Raw genomic sequence first — 16,357 nt, 5'->3', positions numbered from 1 at the left:
TCTGCCCACGGCCGGCGCTCGGGTCCTGTGGCCGGGTGTTGGGCCACGTCCTCATGTTTTGACAGATGTTTTTTATATAATGCAGGTTCCATGTTTTTTTTAAAGCTGTGGTCCAGGTGTAAAAAGCCAGCTGTGTCTTTCTAGAGCAGTCACTGCATTTTAGTGTTAGTAAAGTAAATATAGTAACATCTGTTTAAATAGGGACATGCTCCGCTGAACCGAGAAGAAATTTGTTGGGTTTTTTTCAGATGTTTTATGCTACCCGCATTAATTGTAACCTTTTCCAAGGAACTTGCAATCTACGGAGGGAAGGGGAAGCGTTCTTGATTAAGAAGGGAAGTTCAAAATGAGATAAGGTCAGGGCACACTTTTATGTTAGACTCTACAGGGATGAATTCAGGTTGTGCTTTTGACTTTGCAAACTTGAATTTGTTTAAAAATATGCCATTCAGTGGGACTAGTAGATACGTGTTTGGAGAATCAGAAAATGCAGGTGAAAAAGTGGAGAAAGTACAGGGAAATACTTGGCTCTGGGTCTGCTGCAACCAGAAGAAAATATTTAGTGGCTTTTTTTTTTTTTTTTTTTAATTTCATAAAAGCCCGTGGCCCTTTGGACTTTGCGATACACACACCTACGAAACTCAAAACTTCCTTGTGAATTTGAGGCTGGAGGATTGCATAAGGAGGGAAAGAGAAGCGGTGGGAAGCCCTAACTGCTTCTATCTGAATGCAGACAGGTATTTATTTGCAGTTTGTAGTATGTGTCGGAGTATAAACTTTGGCATAAAATTAAACAGTGTTTGGCTTTGTCAGATCAGTGAATGAAAGGAGAACTTCAAATAGCCTTTAAAATGATGATTCAGCATAAATGTAGTAACTCATTGATTGCTGTATCGGTATAACAATACAAAGCTTTGTGTGTGGCCAAGATGGGTTCAGCTCTCCTTTCCCTGCAGTGCCCTGCCTCTGTGTGTGACCCCCCCAACTGCATCCTAAAGAGAATAATCATTCACATTTTACTCAGCTGTGGAGTAAGACGGGGAATAGGGGGATATGGCTAACGTTAAGCAGGGTTTTGTTCGTGCCCCCACGACACTCATCTCTTCCTCGTCAGGCCTGACTGCTTGCAAATTCAAGGGCCCCACCTCTTTCTTCACCGAAAAAGCTTTATAGCAAAGGCGACTAGGACAAATGCTGCTGCTTTTTTTATTTCTTTGGATGCCCTGGCTCTGCAGACCTGTGCTTTTATCGGTAGAGTATCAATTTGTTTTAATACATCGCGGCGAGACGCGCGGTTGGGCCGGGCGGCTGTGCAGGACACACCTGGGAGCGGGCTGGCGCAAGCACCCCCCTGCAGACAAAACTCCCCTACACCGGCTGAATCCCCGGGATCCAGCCTTCCAGCTGCTCTGAACTGTAGCATCATGACTGCCTTCAGCCTCTCCTGAACCCGCACGGGCTGGGCGACGGGCCCCACGCCCCATTAGGAACATGCGGAGCAGTGCTACCCCTTAATGCCAGGAGGTGGTAGAGGAGAGGTTTTCGGGCCTCACCCTGCCCCACGAGGGGCTGCCCTTGCCACAGGTGTTGCCCATGCAGTAATGATGGCACCTGCGTGCTTAATTAGGGCTGTGTGGGCTAATGGGCTCCTCTCATTTAGTACCCGAAGCTGCCGAGGAAAGGTTCTCCTGCTTGGTTCCCACATGCCGTGGCCTGTCTCCGGGGTTACAATAAGGTAAATGTTCCATGGATTTTTCTGGGCTTTGCTAGTCTGAGGTGGCACCGAAGAGGGACCGGCTTCCACCTTATTCATGGGAGAGCTCGTGTGTTCCTGCAAAGGATGGGTCATGCTGGGTTTGAAGAACAGGTATTGTAGCTGGGATCTGTATGGGGGTACTGTGGGGCAAGAGGACTTCTGAACTGAAAGTAGAATGTTAAATAAATCCCATTTATGCTTAAGCCTTAATGTTTGCATAAAGTTGTATTAAAACACAGCCCGGTTTTGGTTAGCTTAGTCCTGTCTGGGATAAGTGCAGTAAGTCCCTCCAGACTTGAAGCCAAGTGCTTGGGTAGGACTTTGTGGTTTTTAACTGGTTTATTTGAACTGCTCTAAGTTTGTGTGTAGGGTGGTGATTTTTCTGAAAGGGGTGTTTTTAACCCCAAGTGTTTCAAGGTTGCCTTGTAGCTGTAGGGCTCCTTTGTCTCACAGGACTCAGGTCTCCTGACCCACATCCTCTCAGCTTTCGCTCCGACTGCTGTAAAACCCCTTTGCTGATGCAGCTTAACTCAGTTAAAGGATTTATCGTGTTCTTCCAAAGGCAGAATACTTTGCATTCTGTACCCAAATTGCATGTAAAAGAGGCTGTTAACCCCTTCCTGCCGCTTGCGATGCCAACGAATTTTGAAATTCTCTTCCAGACGATCCTTGCGTTTAGAATTATGGTGGTGTCCGACTCTAAAAATTCTAGCCGCTGGTTTTATTTAAATTTTTTTTTTAACAGTTGCTCTGGCATTTGCGTGTCCGTGGGGGGCGCACATGCTCTTTGCTGGCACCGAAGTGCTCTGGCCTGCTAAAAATGCACTTTGGAAAAAACAAACAAACCCACCACCACTAACAACGACCAAAAAAACCCACCCAAAACCAAACAGATCAAAAACCCCAAAACAAGAATAAGTGTGAGGTAAAATAGAACTTCTAACGCAGAGGTGTGTGGAGCGGGCAGGAGGGAAGCTGTGCAGAGCTGCGGAAGCAGGAGCGAACAGGTGCAGCCGTGGCTCGGGCCCCAGGAGAGCCTGAGCCCTGGCACGGATTCCCTCTGGCTTCTCGCTGACTTTGTTACGTGCCTCGGGGGGAAGCGAGCGTATTAAAGGGATGGTTTGAAGAAAAAAGAAGAACCTTGGGGATTGCTTGGTGCTGCGGTAGGCTCTGGCGAGGAGCTTAGGGATGGGCCGAAGCTCAGGCTGCCCTCGGCATGCCAGCTGCGCGCCGTCCTGGGCCGCGGGAGCAGCGGGGATGGCGGCCTGGCCTGCAAGCGCAGCCCACCTGGGGCAGTTGTTGGGGGCTTTGTCTTTGTTTGCTTTTAAAATCCTGCTAAAGTGACTTTTTTGGCTGCTGGGTTATTGTGACATTCTTCTTGGGATACTTGGATACTGTGAAATTTCTGAGAAGTGAAGTAAGAGCTGTATAGGAAAAAAATTGGATTTGCTTGGATTTGTGGATTTATTCATTACTTGTTTGGATTTTTTTTCTGAAGCGTTTGAGGAGTGATTTTTTTTTTCAAATTGAGACAAGTTCTTTAGCACTATAATGTCCACAGCCATGAAGAGTTCAGTATTTCATTAGACCCTGCTAGTGCTGTGTTAGACTTCAACCAAATGCATCGCTGAGAGCTGTGCTTGCTGAGCCCCAGTGCTCTGCAGCTGCAGCTGGTGATGTGTTGCACTCCTCTGTTTTACTACCTATTTGGGGAGGTGGAGCGTTGTTAGTAATACCTTCTTTGAAAAGAATATAAACAACTGGGTGTTTAAATATTTAAAAGGAAACTTACGATGTTGACACTGATGGATAGCAAGGTGCTCTGAATTTAAGACACCCCAGGATCAGGAAAGGCCTCGGTGCACTCGTGTGCCAGTGATTAAAAAGATGTTAAGAACTTCTCTGTGTAATGAGATTCTGTTGGGTCTCGTTGGACTCCTGCCTCCAAACAGAATTATATTAATTTTAAGATGAAGATACCTGCTTGATCTGAAGAAGGTAGGTAAGGTTAGAAATATTGGAAGCAATTATCAGCTAAATTTAAAGCTGCTTCTTTCCTGATCCAGGTGAGGCGGGGATGGCTGAACCTGGGGCTTTGCTCTGTGTTTGCTTTCAGTCCTGTAAATGGTCCCCACGCCTTGCGCTGAGGTGGGGCTGTTGGCAGGGATCCTGCGCACAGCGACGGCGTTCGGGGCTTTTTGTTTGGTTGGTTTTGTGGGGTTTTCTCTCCGGTGGGTTGGTTTGGGGTTTTTTTGATTTGTTTGCTTGGTTTCTTCTGGTAGGTGCTGCTAATGGTTTCAAGTAACCAGGATGCTGGTTTTTGCTCAACTTGTTATACGAAAGTGCTTTTTATTATTGTTGGTTGTTAGAAGCCTAAAGATTCTTAATACCGTAAGGAATGTTTCCCAGTAGATCAGAAACAGTGTATTTATTGGCCTAGTATTTTTAAATTAATATTGCATTTCCTGGTGGCTTGGCTTCCTCCCTCGTCACATCTCTTGAGGAGAGGGCAGAATGTCTATCTGAGGCTGCATCAGCACTCCCCGCGTGACAGAACTTCATTGCTTTTTAGTATTTCGTTATGAAAATAAACTGATATCCCAAAGTTACTTTGCAGCAATTAACTGCGTCCATTTTCTGTGCAAAAGCTGAATGTGGTATTAAGAAGCCACAAAGATGCTGATGTTAGAAACCGCTTATGATGCGGGAAATATTAGAATCACGTGCTTTAGTATTAGGAATAACGTTGCAGAAGTGGTTACTCTTTCGATTGATTGTACCTCCAAATCACTGCAGAAATACACCCCCAAATGTTGTTTCTCTCTCTTCCAAAGCCCAAGGCCCGCCTTGGGGAGCGGTGGAGGAAGGTGAACCTCTTCTCAGAGGAGGTGTGCTGAAACCTCGGAGCACACCCGGTCGTCTCTGCCTTTCCAGGAACAAGCCCTATTTAATGGCTGCAGAGGCCCCTAAGACAAGACTGTGCTTCCGTACACCGTTTGCGGGCTGTTCTGGTTAGCTGGGGTTGCCCCAATTAAATTATAAATGTTGCAGACTGAAGAGAGAAGGTCTGTCTGCACGTCCTCAGACGAATTACCGATTTCCCTCCAAAAGATGTACTAATATCGGTTGTCAGCTGAACTTTGCTGTGTGAGTTATTTGCTAAGAGAAAGCTGTTTCTTGGGAGCTATTAACTTGATAAATCAAGACGCTGCTAATGTAACTAAAGACGTCTTACTGGCATTGAGTTACTGCTTGTCACGCTGCGTCGGACTCTAACAGCGGTGAAGTGCCTGGAAAGCAATTTTATTGTGTACTCTTATGCCTGTGTAAATAGCTAATTTGTCCTAATGACTGGATGGGACCTAATTGGGAGTGAGTTGCCAAGGATGTAATACGCATATTAATTACGAGCGTGAACTGGCCGTCGAGAAGACTCTTGTCTCCTTGATCCTCTTAATGCTGGTAAACATCATTATCTTTTCTAATGAGCCATGATGACTGAAAGCAGTGCCGCTCTGCGCTGCGAGGCTGTTGTAGACGTCTGGTTACCAAAGCAATTTCCCCAGAGAGTTTTCAACAGATTAGAATTGTAGCTGGGACCTCCAGAGCCCCTGCACTTGGAAGAGCTAACGTGGTTTAAGGCTTGCATCCTCCTGGGAAAGGAGGTGGTGCGGGGAGCGCTGGGGCGGCGCGTCAGGAAGGCTGGGATCTCCGCACACTCTGTGCTTGTCTAGTCCCTGTGTGACCCTGGAGAAGCTGCCTTGCTTCTGTAAAGTAGGGCATGAAAAAGGGTAGTGGTTGCAACTAGAGGTCCCGGAGCACTGAGATATCAACAGAATCTTGCTAGCGGAAACCCAGCAGCCGGCAAGCATTGCTGTGCTTTCCTGGTAAAAGGACGGATATGTGGGAGGGGAAAGGAAAATTAAATTCAACTCTTAGGATGCACATATGTATTTACACAGTGGAACTGTTAATCGCTTTCACTGAGAGAACGAAAATATTCTGTAGCAGAGACACTGCATCAAATCCATAAAATGCTATTATCGAAAGCGCATTATAAGTGGCAGCATACTGTTGGCTCAGTGTTGCTCTTGCCTTTGGTGGGAGATATTGGAATATTTCATCACACATCTTTGTATAAAGAACTTAAATTTCAGTAGCCAGTTGGTTGAGTGCGGCTGTGCTGCCTTCCACACCTTGTTCAGCCGCCGGTTTGTGGCTTGGTCAGTTTGCAAGTGAAAAATAACCATGGAAAAAGTGAAGCCTGGTTGAAGCAAGTTTGTTTTTTTATTAATGCAAGCACATCCAGTCAAACACAGAATATCCTGCTTTATGGTACAGCTTTATATGTAGCATTTCAGCTCAGAATAGCAAAACACGGTATTGAAGGAATGTGTCAAATTGAGGGAGGAAAAATAAAAAGGAACCGAAGTGGATACTGCTTTGATTTCAAGTATATACTAGGACTGATTGACCAGTGAAGTGCACATTCATGTGAAAGCTTTTTCCTATACATTTACAGAAAGTGTTCTAAAATTGCATTTCAAATATATATTTTTTTCTTAAATTTTAAGCATCCCTTTTAAATTTCAATTACATAAACAAAGCTGATATACAATCCCTCTTATAGTGTCCAACAATGTTACTAGCTAGAACATCTCTGAAAGTGCGAAACACTGTAATAATACAGTATAAATATTCTTACTCTAATCCAGGGCTGAAGCTCTGTACTTCAGCACAGGAAAAATAGCAGCAGATCATAAGAATTATCCCTTCCCTTTTCCTGGGCCATTCTTGTTAACGGTCAGTTCTGCTTCTTCCTGTCATAACTTGCTTTTCTCTTTGATGTTAATGCTATGGGAATAGCAAAATGTCGATTTGTCTCCCTTCCTTACCCCAACTGACCCTTCTCATTTTAAGTATTTGTCGAGGGGGAGTGGAACGGGGAGAGAGGGAAGGCTCGTTAATTTTTCACTGTACTACAGGGCCAATACAGCAAATAATTTCTAAGTGATTGCAGGTGCTGTATGAAACAGTAGCACTTGCTCTTGGCTGCAGGCACTCAGCAAGAAGAGTCCACTGGACTGGAATAAACCAGACCCTCGGTCCGGCAAGTCTCGCCCCTTCTTCAAGGGAAGGCAGAATCAGATAAATCCCACCTAGAGTTGATAGTTTTTAAAGATGCTTGTGCAGAGGTCCTCTGCGAGGCTCTGTGAGGGAGGCTGCAACCACTGTGAACTCTAGAGGGCCTTGTTTTTTTTTTTAAAAAGAAAAAACCACAAAAAAAACCACAAAACAAACAAAACCCCAACCCAACACCCCCACCCCCAAAAATACCCCACCTAAATGTCTGGCTCAAGTCATTATCTTTACAAATATTCAGCCCTCAAGCCTTAAGAGAACACTTAGTAGAAAGGACAGCAGAAATGAATGGGTAATAATCTGTTCATTAAACAAAATAGCTTTTAATCTGAGCCTGTTTTTTTTTTTTTCTCTTTTAATTCAGAGATCAGGTGAGAAAGTAAGTCCTGAACTCTGTGTTTTTATCCTGGAAACGAATACTTTGAATCTTAACATAAGCTCCTCAGGTGCTCATTTGGATAGCCAAATTAGGTGTAAACCCAAGGCTAAAAGGAGAAATTAGAAATGGTAAGCATCAGCGGGTCTGCAGATCCTCTTTTATTTTGGTTCTGACCTCGGTTCAAAGGTTTGACCAATTTCTTGGGGTGTTTTCCCTTAGATTGCAGTGGGGTCTCACCCAGACAGTTAATCATGGCTTGCAAAATGCTAGAAAAAGCTTATGAGTTGGTCTTTGCTCTAATTGCCTGTAAGTGCAGACTAGCATTTTTGAAGGGAACACGAGAATTAAATGACCAGTTCAGTGGTGAAGAACTCTTCTTAAGCTTCTTTGGAAGTTTTAGCCTTAACTTCAAAGTGGACATCTGAGTTTACTTCCCTCTCCCTAGCTCATGTACGATTTTTATTTTCCAAAACCTGTTTTCAAAAAAAAAAACACCACCACATTGAGCCTGTTTTGCACAGATAATCTAGGTTAGACGTCATTCTCTTAAACAAAACAGAACAAAACCCCCCTGATTTTTAAAGAGGAAAACACAAACTATTCTGACAGCCAGAATTTAAAGGATAGTTCCCAGAAGTATTAAAACTTAGACATGTGTGCACCTTCACACATGCACGCACACATCCTCGCACACAAACGCACATCCCCCAGCAGTTACCCCATCTTATCTCTTTAAATCATGTAACAAAAATATGTTTGCTGCACCATCAACGTCACAGGCAGGTATATTCTACGACATGTGCCTTATTCTCCATTTTAGTTAAAAAGTACATTGTGGCTGGTTTTGAGACATCCATATTTTTATTTTCTTTACTTCCAGTCCAGTTTAATAGAAGGTACACTAAACGATATCAGTACCTTGTAAGGCACTACTTTCTGATGTAGGAGAGGAACGCGCTTACTGCAGGTGTCTAAGGCCTTGACTCTACAAACACTTATTTACACACGTGCACGGACGGTATCGCTGATTTGAAGGAGACCATTCGCTTCCAAGCTAGAGACATGTTGAGTGTTCTGTAGGACACTGGTCCAATGGAGTATTTAACCTGAACACTGCTTTAGTTGGGATGTGTGTGTTGATTCTTATTTATGTTGGTGGAAGTAATAAAAAATAAAAATTTGGATGCTGATAGAATAAGATCTCCCCAGGGATACCATCTCCCATGATACACTTCATCTCTGAGAACAGGGCCCTGCCCTTATATTTAAAATAAAAACCCAAAACCCTTCACTTAAGTGCCTTAAGGTTGACGTGAAATATTTACCACATTTTATTTCATAAAAGTTACTGTATATACAAAAGAGACCTCAGCCAGTGAGGTCTGTCTTAGCTCAGTCCGAGTCTTTCAGGTTGTAAAAACACGGTCGTTTGATGTGCTTCAAAGTCTGCAGAGAAGATGAAAAAAATCTCAGGCTCTATTAAGCAGAGTTGTCCTAGAAGAAGAAATAACAGGGGAAAAAAAAAAGAAAAAATCATCTTTTCTATCACGACAAAAAGTTTTACAGTTTTGGTCAAGACTGGCCATCAACTTGTCCTGCATCATTAACCCAAAGCCTTTCTTCAAGGGATAGATTTTCAACTGCTATAAGCTGGAATGCATCTGTGAATGCCAATAACGATGCTGTCTTTAAATTAAATGAAAATTTAACCTTTTTAACATTACTTCAGGCCCTTAAGATGCGATCAGGCAAATAATGTATGTTCCTCTGTCATCCTAAACTCTTGCTTGCTGAACAGCATGGGATTTAATGCAAGGTAAATTGCATGGTGTCATAAGTGAAAAGCTTGCAGTGACTTCCTAAGAAACGCTGGGAACGCTGGGAAGCAGCGTCTCGTCTAGGACAATACAGTCGGAATGTAGCTCAACTGCAGCTCGGGACATACAGACTTCTTTGTTCTTTATCTGGTACAGATACATCAAAATTTAAATGTTTAACATGATTTACAAAGGTCTAAATCTCCCTCTCTGCCTTGGCCTCAGTATTGGAAGAAATCTAATTTAAATTAACTGATATCATGTACATGGAAGAGGTGCTTCTCCCTCCTGGAGGGAGGAGAAGTCGTTGCAACTTTCTCCCTTAAGAGTAGACTGAAAATTAGAGTATTCATATAAAAATTCATCCTCTTGTAAGATCTGTAAGTACGTAGGTATGATAAATGATAGCAACTTCTTAATATCTTTATGTATTCCCCTGAGAAAAGCATGTCTGAAAACTGCTACAAATACAAGTTATTTTACTGTACTTGATAGCTTAAACAAAGCATTTTCCCCTTCACGGTCCCAGCAGTGATCTTGCAGCCTGACCTGATCTGGCTGGCTAAGAGGTATCGAAATCCACGCCCTATTGAATTTTTCAGACTGGAATTTTTAAGAAAAAATAATTATATTTGGGCCAGAATGGTCTTAGGCTGGGTAGGCAAATAGAAGGGAGGAAGATGATGGTCAAATGCCTGTGTGTCTGCAAAAAGACTCATGTTCTGAGGAAGCTTCATACCTGAGTGTTTTCCAGCTGTCTTTTTCCATGTGGTTTTCTGGACCTTCGCTTTCAAAGGATGCGATGAACAGAGCTAGTAAATAAAATAAGAACTATCAGATACATGGGTTCTTTAACTTGGAAGGAAGATGCAGAAGTTACAATACAGCAGGTTTAACTTAGCAGACTTCATAATGAAGTTTATTCTCATCAGAAGCTGATACAGAAGTGATGATACGTACTTAAATTTTTTTTGCGTGTTAATTTTCCTCATCTGCATATTCTGTCTCTATTTCAACAGGTAGGAAGAGTCACTATAATGTTCAATAAAGGATTTTACCTTCTTCACTATAAATGGGTGCTGTGAGTAGATAGCTCTGGATCTTCTTGTCTTTTTCAAAAGGGCACTCAACCTGCTTCCATGTCAGGAAATCATTAATCTGTCTTGAAATCTCCCAGAATTTCTGCATGAGGTAATTAGAAGATTATTATTAAAATCTTATTTGTTTTCTTTAAAATACTGTTTCAATTTCAGAGCCTCTCAGTCTTGCTCTTATTCATGCTTCTCTTATTATCCCTTACTCAGTCGTCTCCCTTGTTATTTTTTCTTCTTACTGCTCCCTTCGCCTCTCACTCTTGCTCCTAGTACCTCATCTGTTGTTAGCCTCTCAAGTTTAGAATAGCGTATCCCTGCTAACCAACTGCCTGGTCTTTTGCATTCAATACTCCTTATCGTCAGCCTTTTCTTCATACAGAAAACAGGCTTGTAGTGCTTTATTCTGTGTCTTATCGCTAAATTAGCCTGCGAGCGGAACTGGTCAGTAAATTGGTTTTATTACCTTTATTTTTTTCCATTTCCAGCCTTCAACTTAAATGAAATGTGGCATATCTGATTTTTTCAGAAAGCACTTTTTAAATTTCAGAAAAAAGTCAAAATAATACATAGAACCTATAGGTGTCCTTTCCTTCCCAGGATTTTAAAAAAATACATAATTACTAAGGGTTTGTCCTGTAAATTCTATGTGCCCTCTTCCCCCTACCCGGCCTTAAAAATGGCAAAAATCTTCAAAAGTTCTTCTGGACACGTATGTTTATTGGTCAGGGAGTGAGAATCCAGAACCTGTAGCAACTCCCTCGAAGACCTGCTAAATACCACTTGCTTGGCTGTGTGTAGCATTTCTAGCTACTGACCTGATGAGGTTAAACCAGCTCATGCTGATGACTGCGGGTGAAGGTACCCGTTACAATTCGATCAGATACGATGGCCTGTTGCCACAGAAAAGCTTCCTTTCCATTCTTTACTGCCTCTGCTTCCCCCAGTCCCTTCTGAACATAAGGCAGGGGCGGGGCTGAAGAGTGGCAAGGTTTTGTCTGCCATCATGTGTGGTACGCTATAATTCTTCTGCTTCTTGATTTCAGGTTCCTTCCTTTAAACGTTGCACGAGTACAACGCTCCTTGACGAGATTTCCCTTCCCAATTAGCTAACATTAGACTATTTCTGTACTAAGTAATTTTTAACGCTGGGGGTTTGGCTTCTGAAACTCTCAGTTTCTTCTCAGTCTTTTCATGCATCAGCTTTGGTAACAAATTGATGTTATTCCGATCAGTTCTGCTTAGGTGAATTCTATATTTTGCAACGTGTCTGTCCCGTTTAATGTAAAACTGACAAAAAATAGTCTCTATTTCAGTAAACTTAAAAATTTTTTAACTGAAGGCAGCTACGTTCCAGCAGTCTTATGGATTCTCTTCTGACCACGCAGTTGTGGATCTGTTGGATATATAATGTAAACATGGCAAGTGCAAGCGCTAGCTTCCGCAGAAGCTTGGTGAAATCACTTCCCCTAGATGACGATAACCACTTGATGGCTAGATCATAGCAATGCTGAAGGAACTGGTAATATATGATAAGCTAGTTCAAAACCAGCAAACGTTTGTAACGTGCAATGTTTAACCGGCATTACAGTTTCTATAATAGCGAAGTCCTACCTTGAAGTTTATCTGCCCATTGGGCAAGCGGTTCGTATGTATTTTGTGCAGAAAGTAGATATCTTTAATAAACAGGTTGAAAACTGGGATGACTATTTTCTCTCGGTTGCTGTTGGCAGTCTGAGATCGCTGTGCTGCTCCTTGCAGGGCTGTGCGGTAGTTACAAAAGTTGCTGGATGGATCCATGTGATGCTGGTTTTATGAGGGAGAAAAAGGTAGTCAAGTAATACATCTTTCCCAAATATAAAAAGCTTTGACCTAACCATCAGAGAGTTGATTCTTTCTGAATTCACTGGGGCCTTTAAACACTATCCTAAGAGTACCTTATGCTGCTCAGGTCTGGATTCAGGCTTTTCTAATTTCAGCCTTGTTTGAAAGGGGCGGGTTCTGTACTGGCTTTACATCTATGCTTTGCTTCAATGGTTAATGGAAGACTGAAAGGAAATGCGAAATGAATATCGGAAAAAAACAAAGATCTAACTTGCTGTCGCCAATCTTTCTAATGAAATTTTAAAGTTTTGTTTTCATTCAGATCCCCACTAGATGGAGCACTCTAATTAGTTTTAACATATTTAGCAAAATGGCATTCACCTGAGTGAAAACTACTTTGTTAAATTGGAAAAAATATGCCAGGAAGAAATAACCTAAAGAAAACTTGCATCCACTTTTTTCTTTGCAGGCGAGTGGGGAATTGAAATTCGGGAAATGCTCTCCCTCATGTTTATATGCTGGTGACCACTGACAAAGAGGTGCTGTGCCTCTGTGGTCTCCTAGTAACTCCACAGCAGAGGTTCGGATGAAACTATTTGGTGGATTTCTCTATAAAGTCAAAACTATACATACCTCTAAAACATCAAATTTGGCTGTTTTGACCTTGGACCAAGTTTTCTTTAGCCGTGCCACAGGACTCAAGTTCATGCCAGCTGAATGGAGAGAGATGGAGAGAAGAAGCAAATAAACAACTGAGCTGAGGAAGTATAGGGCTAACATAACTGTGTTTATGTATTGGCACCACCCATTTTGGAAGGCAGTTCAGCTTGAGACACAAAAGTTGCGGCTGACACTCGCCTGCCCGCACGTTAATCTGTCACAGGTACGTACGGCCCCAGCAGAAGTGTGCATGCTGATGTGGTCAGACAGTTTAGGGCAAGTATGAGCATCGTCTTGCCAGTCAGGCTGTAAAACGGAGTGCCTTTTTTCATCTGTTAAGGATACTCACAGATAATAGCCATCATTGAGTTGAAGTTTCCAATATTGAAGCATTCTCTTGCCACATCAATGAAAAACTCCACCATTCTTGTACGCTGCTTTTTCTTTACAACCTGAAAAAACCCCAAGATCTGTTAAGAGGGAAGGGATGGCCTGAATTTTCAACGGGAAGTTCAGTCAAAGGTATTGTAACAGTTGATTGAATAGACATGTCAAGACTTCACCCAGCTAAATCTTAGGATGATATAGGCCTGAGGGTACTTTGTTAAGATAAATTTTTAATAAAATAGCAGAAGTACTTGGGGCTACTATCAATTATTTGTCTAGTTGGGGGTGTGCATGTAAACTTTTGTTTATACGTGAAGTTCAATGTCTTAAGGAATCTTGTATAAACAAGCTGCGCACTTTCAGCAATTTCCTGTTACTGGGAAAGGAAGATAACATGAAGCTGCTATCGGAAAGAATATATGCAAAAAACTTAAACCTCTGAAGAAGGGGGGGGAAGCAGTGAGCAGACGTGGGCATGACCAGGGGCATGTAACCTGAATGTGAGAGAGAACGATTACCGTGTCCTCATTTTATCATTTTACCGTGTACGCTCTTAAATAACCTCCTGAGAGCAGGTAGTGATGATGATCAGATATATAAATGCAAACAGGAAAAGGATCTAGCAAGTGATGCTGAACATCTGCCTTGCAGATTATTTTATAAATTGCAAAGCAAAATTGATATATAGCACTGTCTCCAAACTTTGTTTCCAAAAGCCATCAATCGTTCTCCCTCCCTCTCCTTTCTTTTTTTTTTTTTAAAAAAGCTAGTACTATTGCCTAGATGACATTCATTCATCAAAATCTTTCCTGTATTTAAATCTAGAGGTTATGTCTGGCTTATACAAAGATGGCTCCTGCAAGGTGACTTCAGACTAACTCACCAGGGAATTACCTTTTTTTAAAAAAAAATCCCTCCTCCCTAAATACTTGAGTTTCTGTGCTGTATCACAAGAAAAATGGTTCAGCAGTCAATGGGTTGGCTTAGCCCTTGGTATGCTAAAATGTTTTGTTTGACTGGTTTACTAAATGAGTTAGCCATACCAGCCAGCTCTGGAAGATGTCTTGGTGTGGTTTTGTAATAAGTTTCTGTGAGAGCAGGAAATCTTATGAGGTTAGGATCAATATATCAGACTTCATGAAACTGCAGTAAGCATCTGGATTTCCACAGAAGGGCTACTGACCGAGGAATAGAGATCTCCCTTTTGCTAGGATTAGTGCATATTAATAGGAATCTAAAAAGACAGAGAATACACACACACAAAAAAAGGGAGTGTGTTTCTGGGGCAGTATAGATTCTATTTCTTTGCTTATTATATGGTAGAAGTTACTTTAACCTCTAATAAGGCTGTTCTCCCCCTTTTTTTAACCTCTCCAGTAGTCCACTTTCTTTCCAGACTTCTGAAGAAAGTTTCTTCCTGATTTTTCTAGATCAAAAATGAATATGACAGTACCATTATCTAAATTCAGTGGAAGGACAGTCTCCTTCCCTGGAGACATTCACACCCTGCCTGGACGCGATCCTGTGCCCCTGCTCACGCAGGGGGTGGGACGGGATGATCTCCAGAGGTCCCTTCCAACCCCTGCCATTCTGTGAGTTTGTGACAGCTGTTTATTGGAGAATCTGCATTTTAAAGATTAGTATCTTTGAGAAATTATTGATGTATTTTTAAAAAAAGCTCCTAACTCAAACTCCACGCAAGTTCTGTGTCACTGCGTGACTAATGCTACTACGGAAGCTATACAAAACTAGAGAATATATGCAAAGCCCAACATAGCCATGAACTCTTAATCATATAAGCATGCAAATAATTTAATGCTTGAGTAATGCCATTATCTTTAATTGCACTGCTAATGTTTAAATCTCTATTAGGCCACTGCCAGCCTTTTGTCCTTAAGGCCAGGATCACTCTGCTATCCTGTTTTCTATGAATACCTACCCGACAAATCTCTGTAGCCACCAACATGCTGAGACAATTGAACCAATTGTCATAGGCCTCCAAATTATAGGTTTTGGTCACATCGCCTCGGCACTGTAAGAGAACAGGCCACGTGTTAATCCTATACTGCAGCAGGAGAAAGTCAACACACCAAAGGATATACTTCCTTTTCATGTTTTGATAAAACCTTGTTGGATATTTTTAAGGCATGAGCTTAAAGAAGATTAGAAAATGCCAGGCTTTCTTGCACAGGGTATACTCAGATCATGGAGGTTGTTTACCCTGGTTGTTATTTGTTTCTTTTTCCCTCCATACCCCTTCTTGTACCTTGTGATTATCCAGGGAGTCCATGTGGCTGACAATCTGCATCAGATCCTCTGGGTAAATATTGCTCACCCTTTCCTGTGTTTGGAGAGATGAGAGATTGTCACTGTACACACAAACAGGGAGTTCCGTGACAAATGCATCAATAAAGCCAAAGTTAGGAGAACACTTATGTAACTCTCATCTTCCTATGGTGTAGATGTTTGACGTGTCTTTATCAGTGTACTTAACTGGTCTTGTTCGTTACTTGGGAGTTTTTGATTAAAACATTGGAGGCTTTCAGTGGAGCCATAGCAAAACTCATATTGATAAGTGTATTAATATATGTAAATATGTAAATAAATATATGTAAATGGAAAATGAATGAATTTACACAAATTAGTGTCTCACCAGTTCGATATAGGTCAGCTGCTGTGCCAAGACCAGAGGGTCACAGCACACGCTCAGGATGTCCTTTTGAGTTGACTGTGGCTTGGTTTTGAGGATGGTGCCTTTGTCGGTAACAGGTTGCCGGAATTTCTCTCTGATTTCCTGGTACTGGCTCCGTGCGGAGAGGGCCATCAGGAGATTCTGTGTCATCTGGCTAATGATCTTTTTCACTGTTCCATTTTCCTAAGCAAAGGCAGAAACAATGACTGCTAAAAACCTTTAGCTCTTGCAGACACAGATCGCCACAGAATTTCTGCCTGGGAAAAGAAATGCCTATTGCCATTTCCTTTCATCCTATCTGAGCTGATCACCCTCTGGCAAATGAACTTGTCCTAAATGCCCACACAACTTCATAACAACGTTGTTATGCCTGCCTTCCCAACCCTGTCTCACTGCTTGACTGGTCTGCTCCTTGTGGCAGTTTTTGGCCAGTACCCCATTCCAAAGGCATCAGGGTTAACAGCTTAACAGTGGGTATAGTGAAAGCTGGCCGAGTTCCTTGCACGTGGCTTCTTGGAACCTCCAGGTACCAAGTGCCAAAAAGCTTTCTCATTCTGATCAGACCCACCGATGATCAAGTCTGTCTAGCCCAGGCAGAATCCGGGGAAT

The 16,357-nt window shown here is 42.3% G+C and overlaps 1 protein-coding gene across 8 annotated transcripts in view; it reads right to left on the bottom strand.

The window, feature by feature from the left end:
- Positions 1–6,019: 6,019 nt before the first annotated feature.
- The window catches only part of RASGEF1A (RasGEF domain family member 1A), a 55,142-nt gene continuing 44,804 nt past the window's right edge, over positions 6,020–16,357 (bottom strand). For 7 of the 8 annotated variants that reach the window (XM_075109368.1, XM_075109373.1, XM_075109372.1 and 4 more), the window contains 9 exons: positions 15,710–15,931; positions 15,323–15,397; positions 14,996–15,088; positions 13,019–13,121; positions 12,643–12,722; positions 11,800–11,991; positions 10,153–10,276; positions 9,834–9,906; positions 6,020–8,771 (listed from right to left, as the gene is read on the bottom strand). In XM_075109368.1, the coding sequence (XP_074965469.1) occupies positions 8,747–8,771; positions 9,834–9,906; positions 10,153–10,276; positions 11,800–11,991; positions 12,643–12,722; positions 13,019–13,121; positions 14,996–15,088; positions 15,323–15,397; positions 15,710–15,931 (987 nt within the window). In that variant the 3' untranslated portion in view covers positions 6,020–8,746. The remainder of the gene's footprint in view (positions 8,772–9,833; positions 9,907–10,152; positions 10,277–11,799; positions 11,992–12,642; positions 12,723–13,018; positions 13,122–14,995; positions 15,089–15,322; positions 15,398–15,709; positions 15,932–16,357) is intronic. The other variant, XM_075109371.1, reaches the window with a different exon arrangement.

The sequence above is a fragment of the Phalacrocorax aristotelis genome, chromosome 14, assembly GCF_949628215.1.
Source record: "Phalacrocorax aristotelis chromosome 14, bGulAri2.1, whole genome shotgun sequence".
NCBI lineage: Eukaryota > Metazoa > Chordata > Aves > Suliformes > Phalacrocoracidae > Phalacrocorax > Phalacrocorax aristotelis.
Note: the sequence above shows the minus strand (reverse complement) of the source record. Positions and strands in the feature narration are given on the sequence as shown.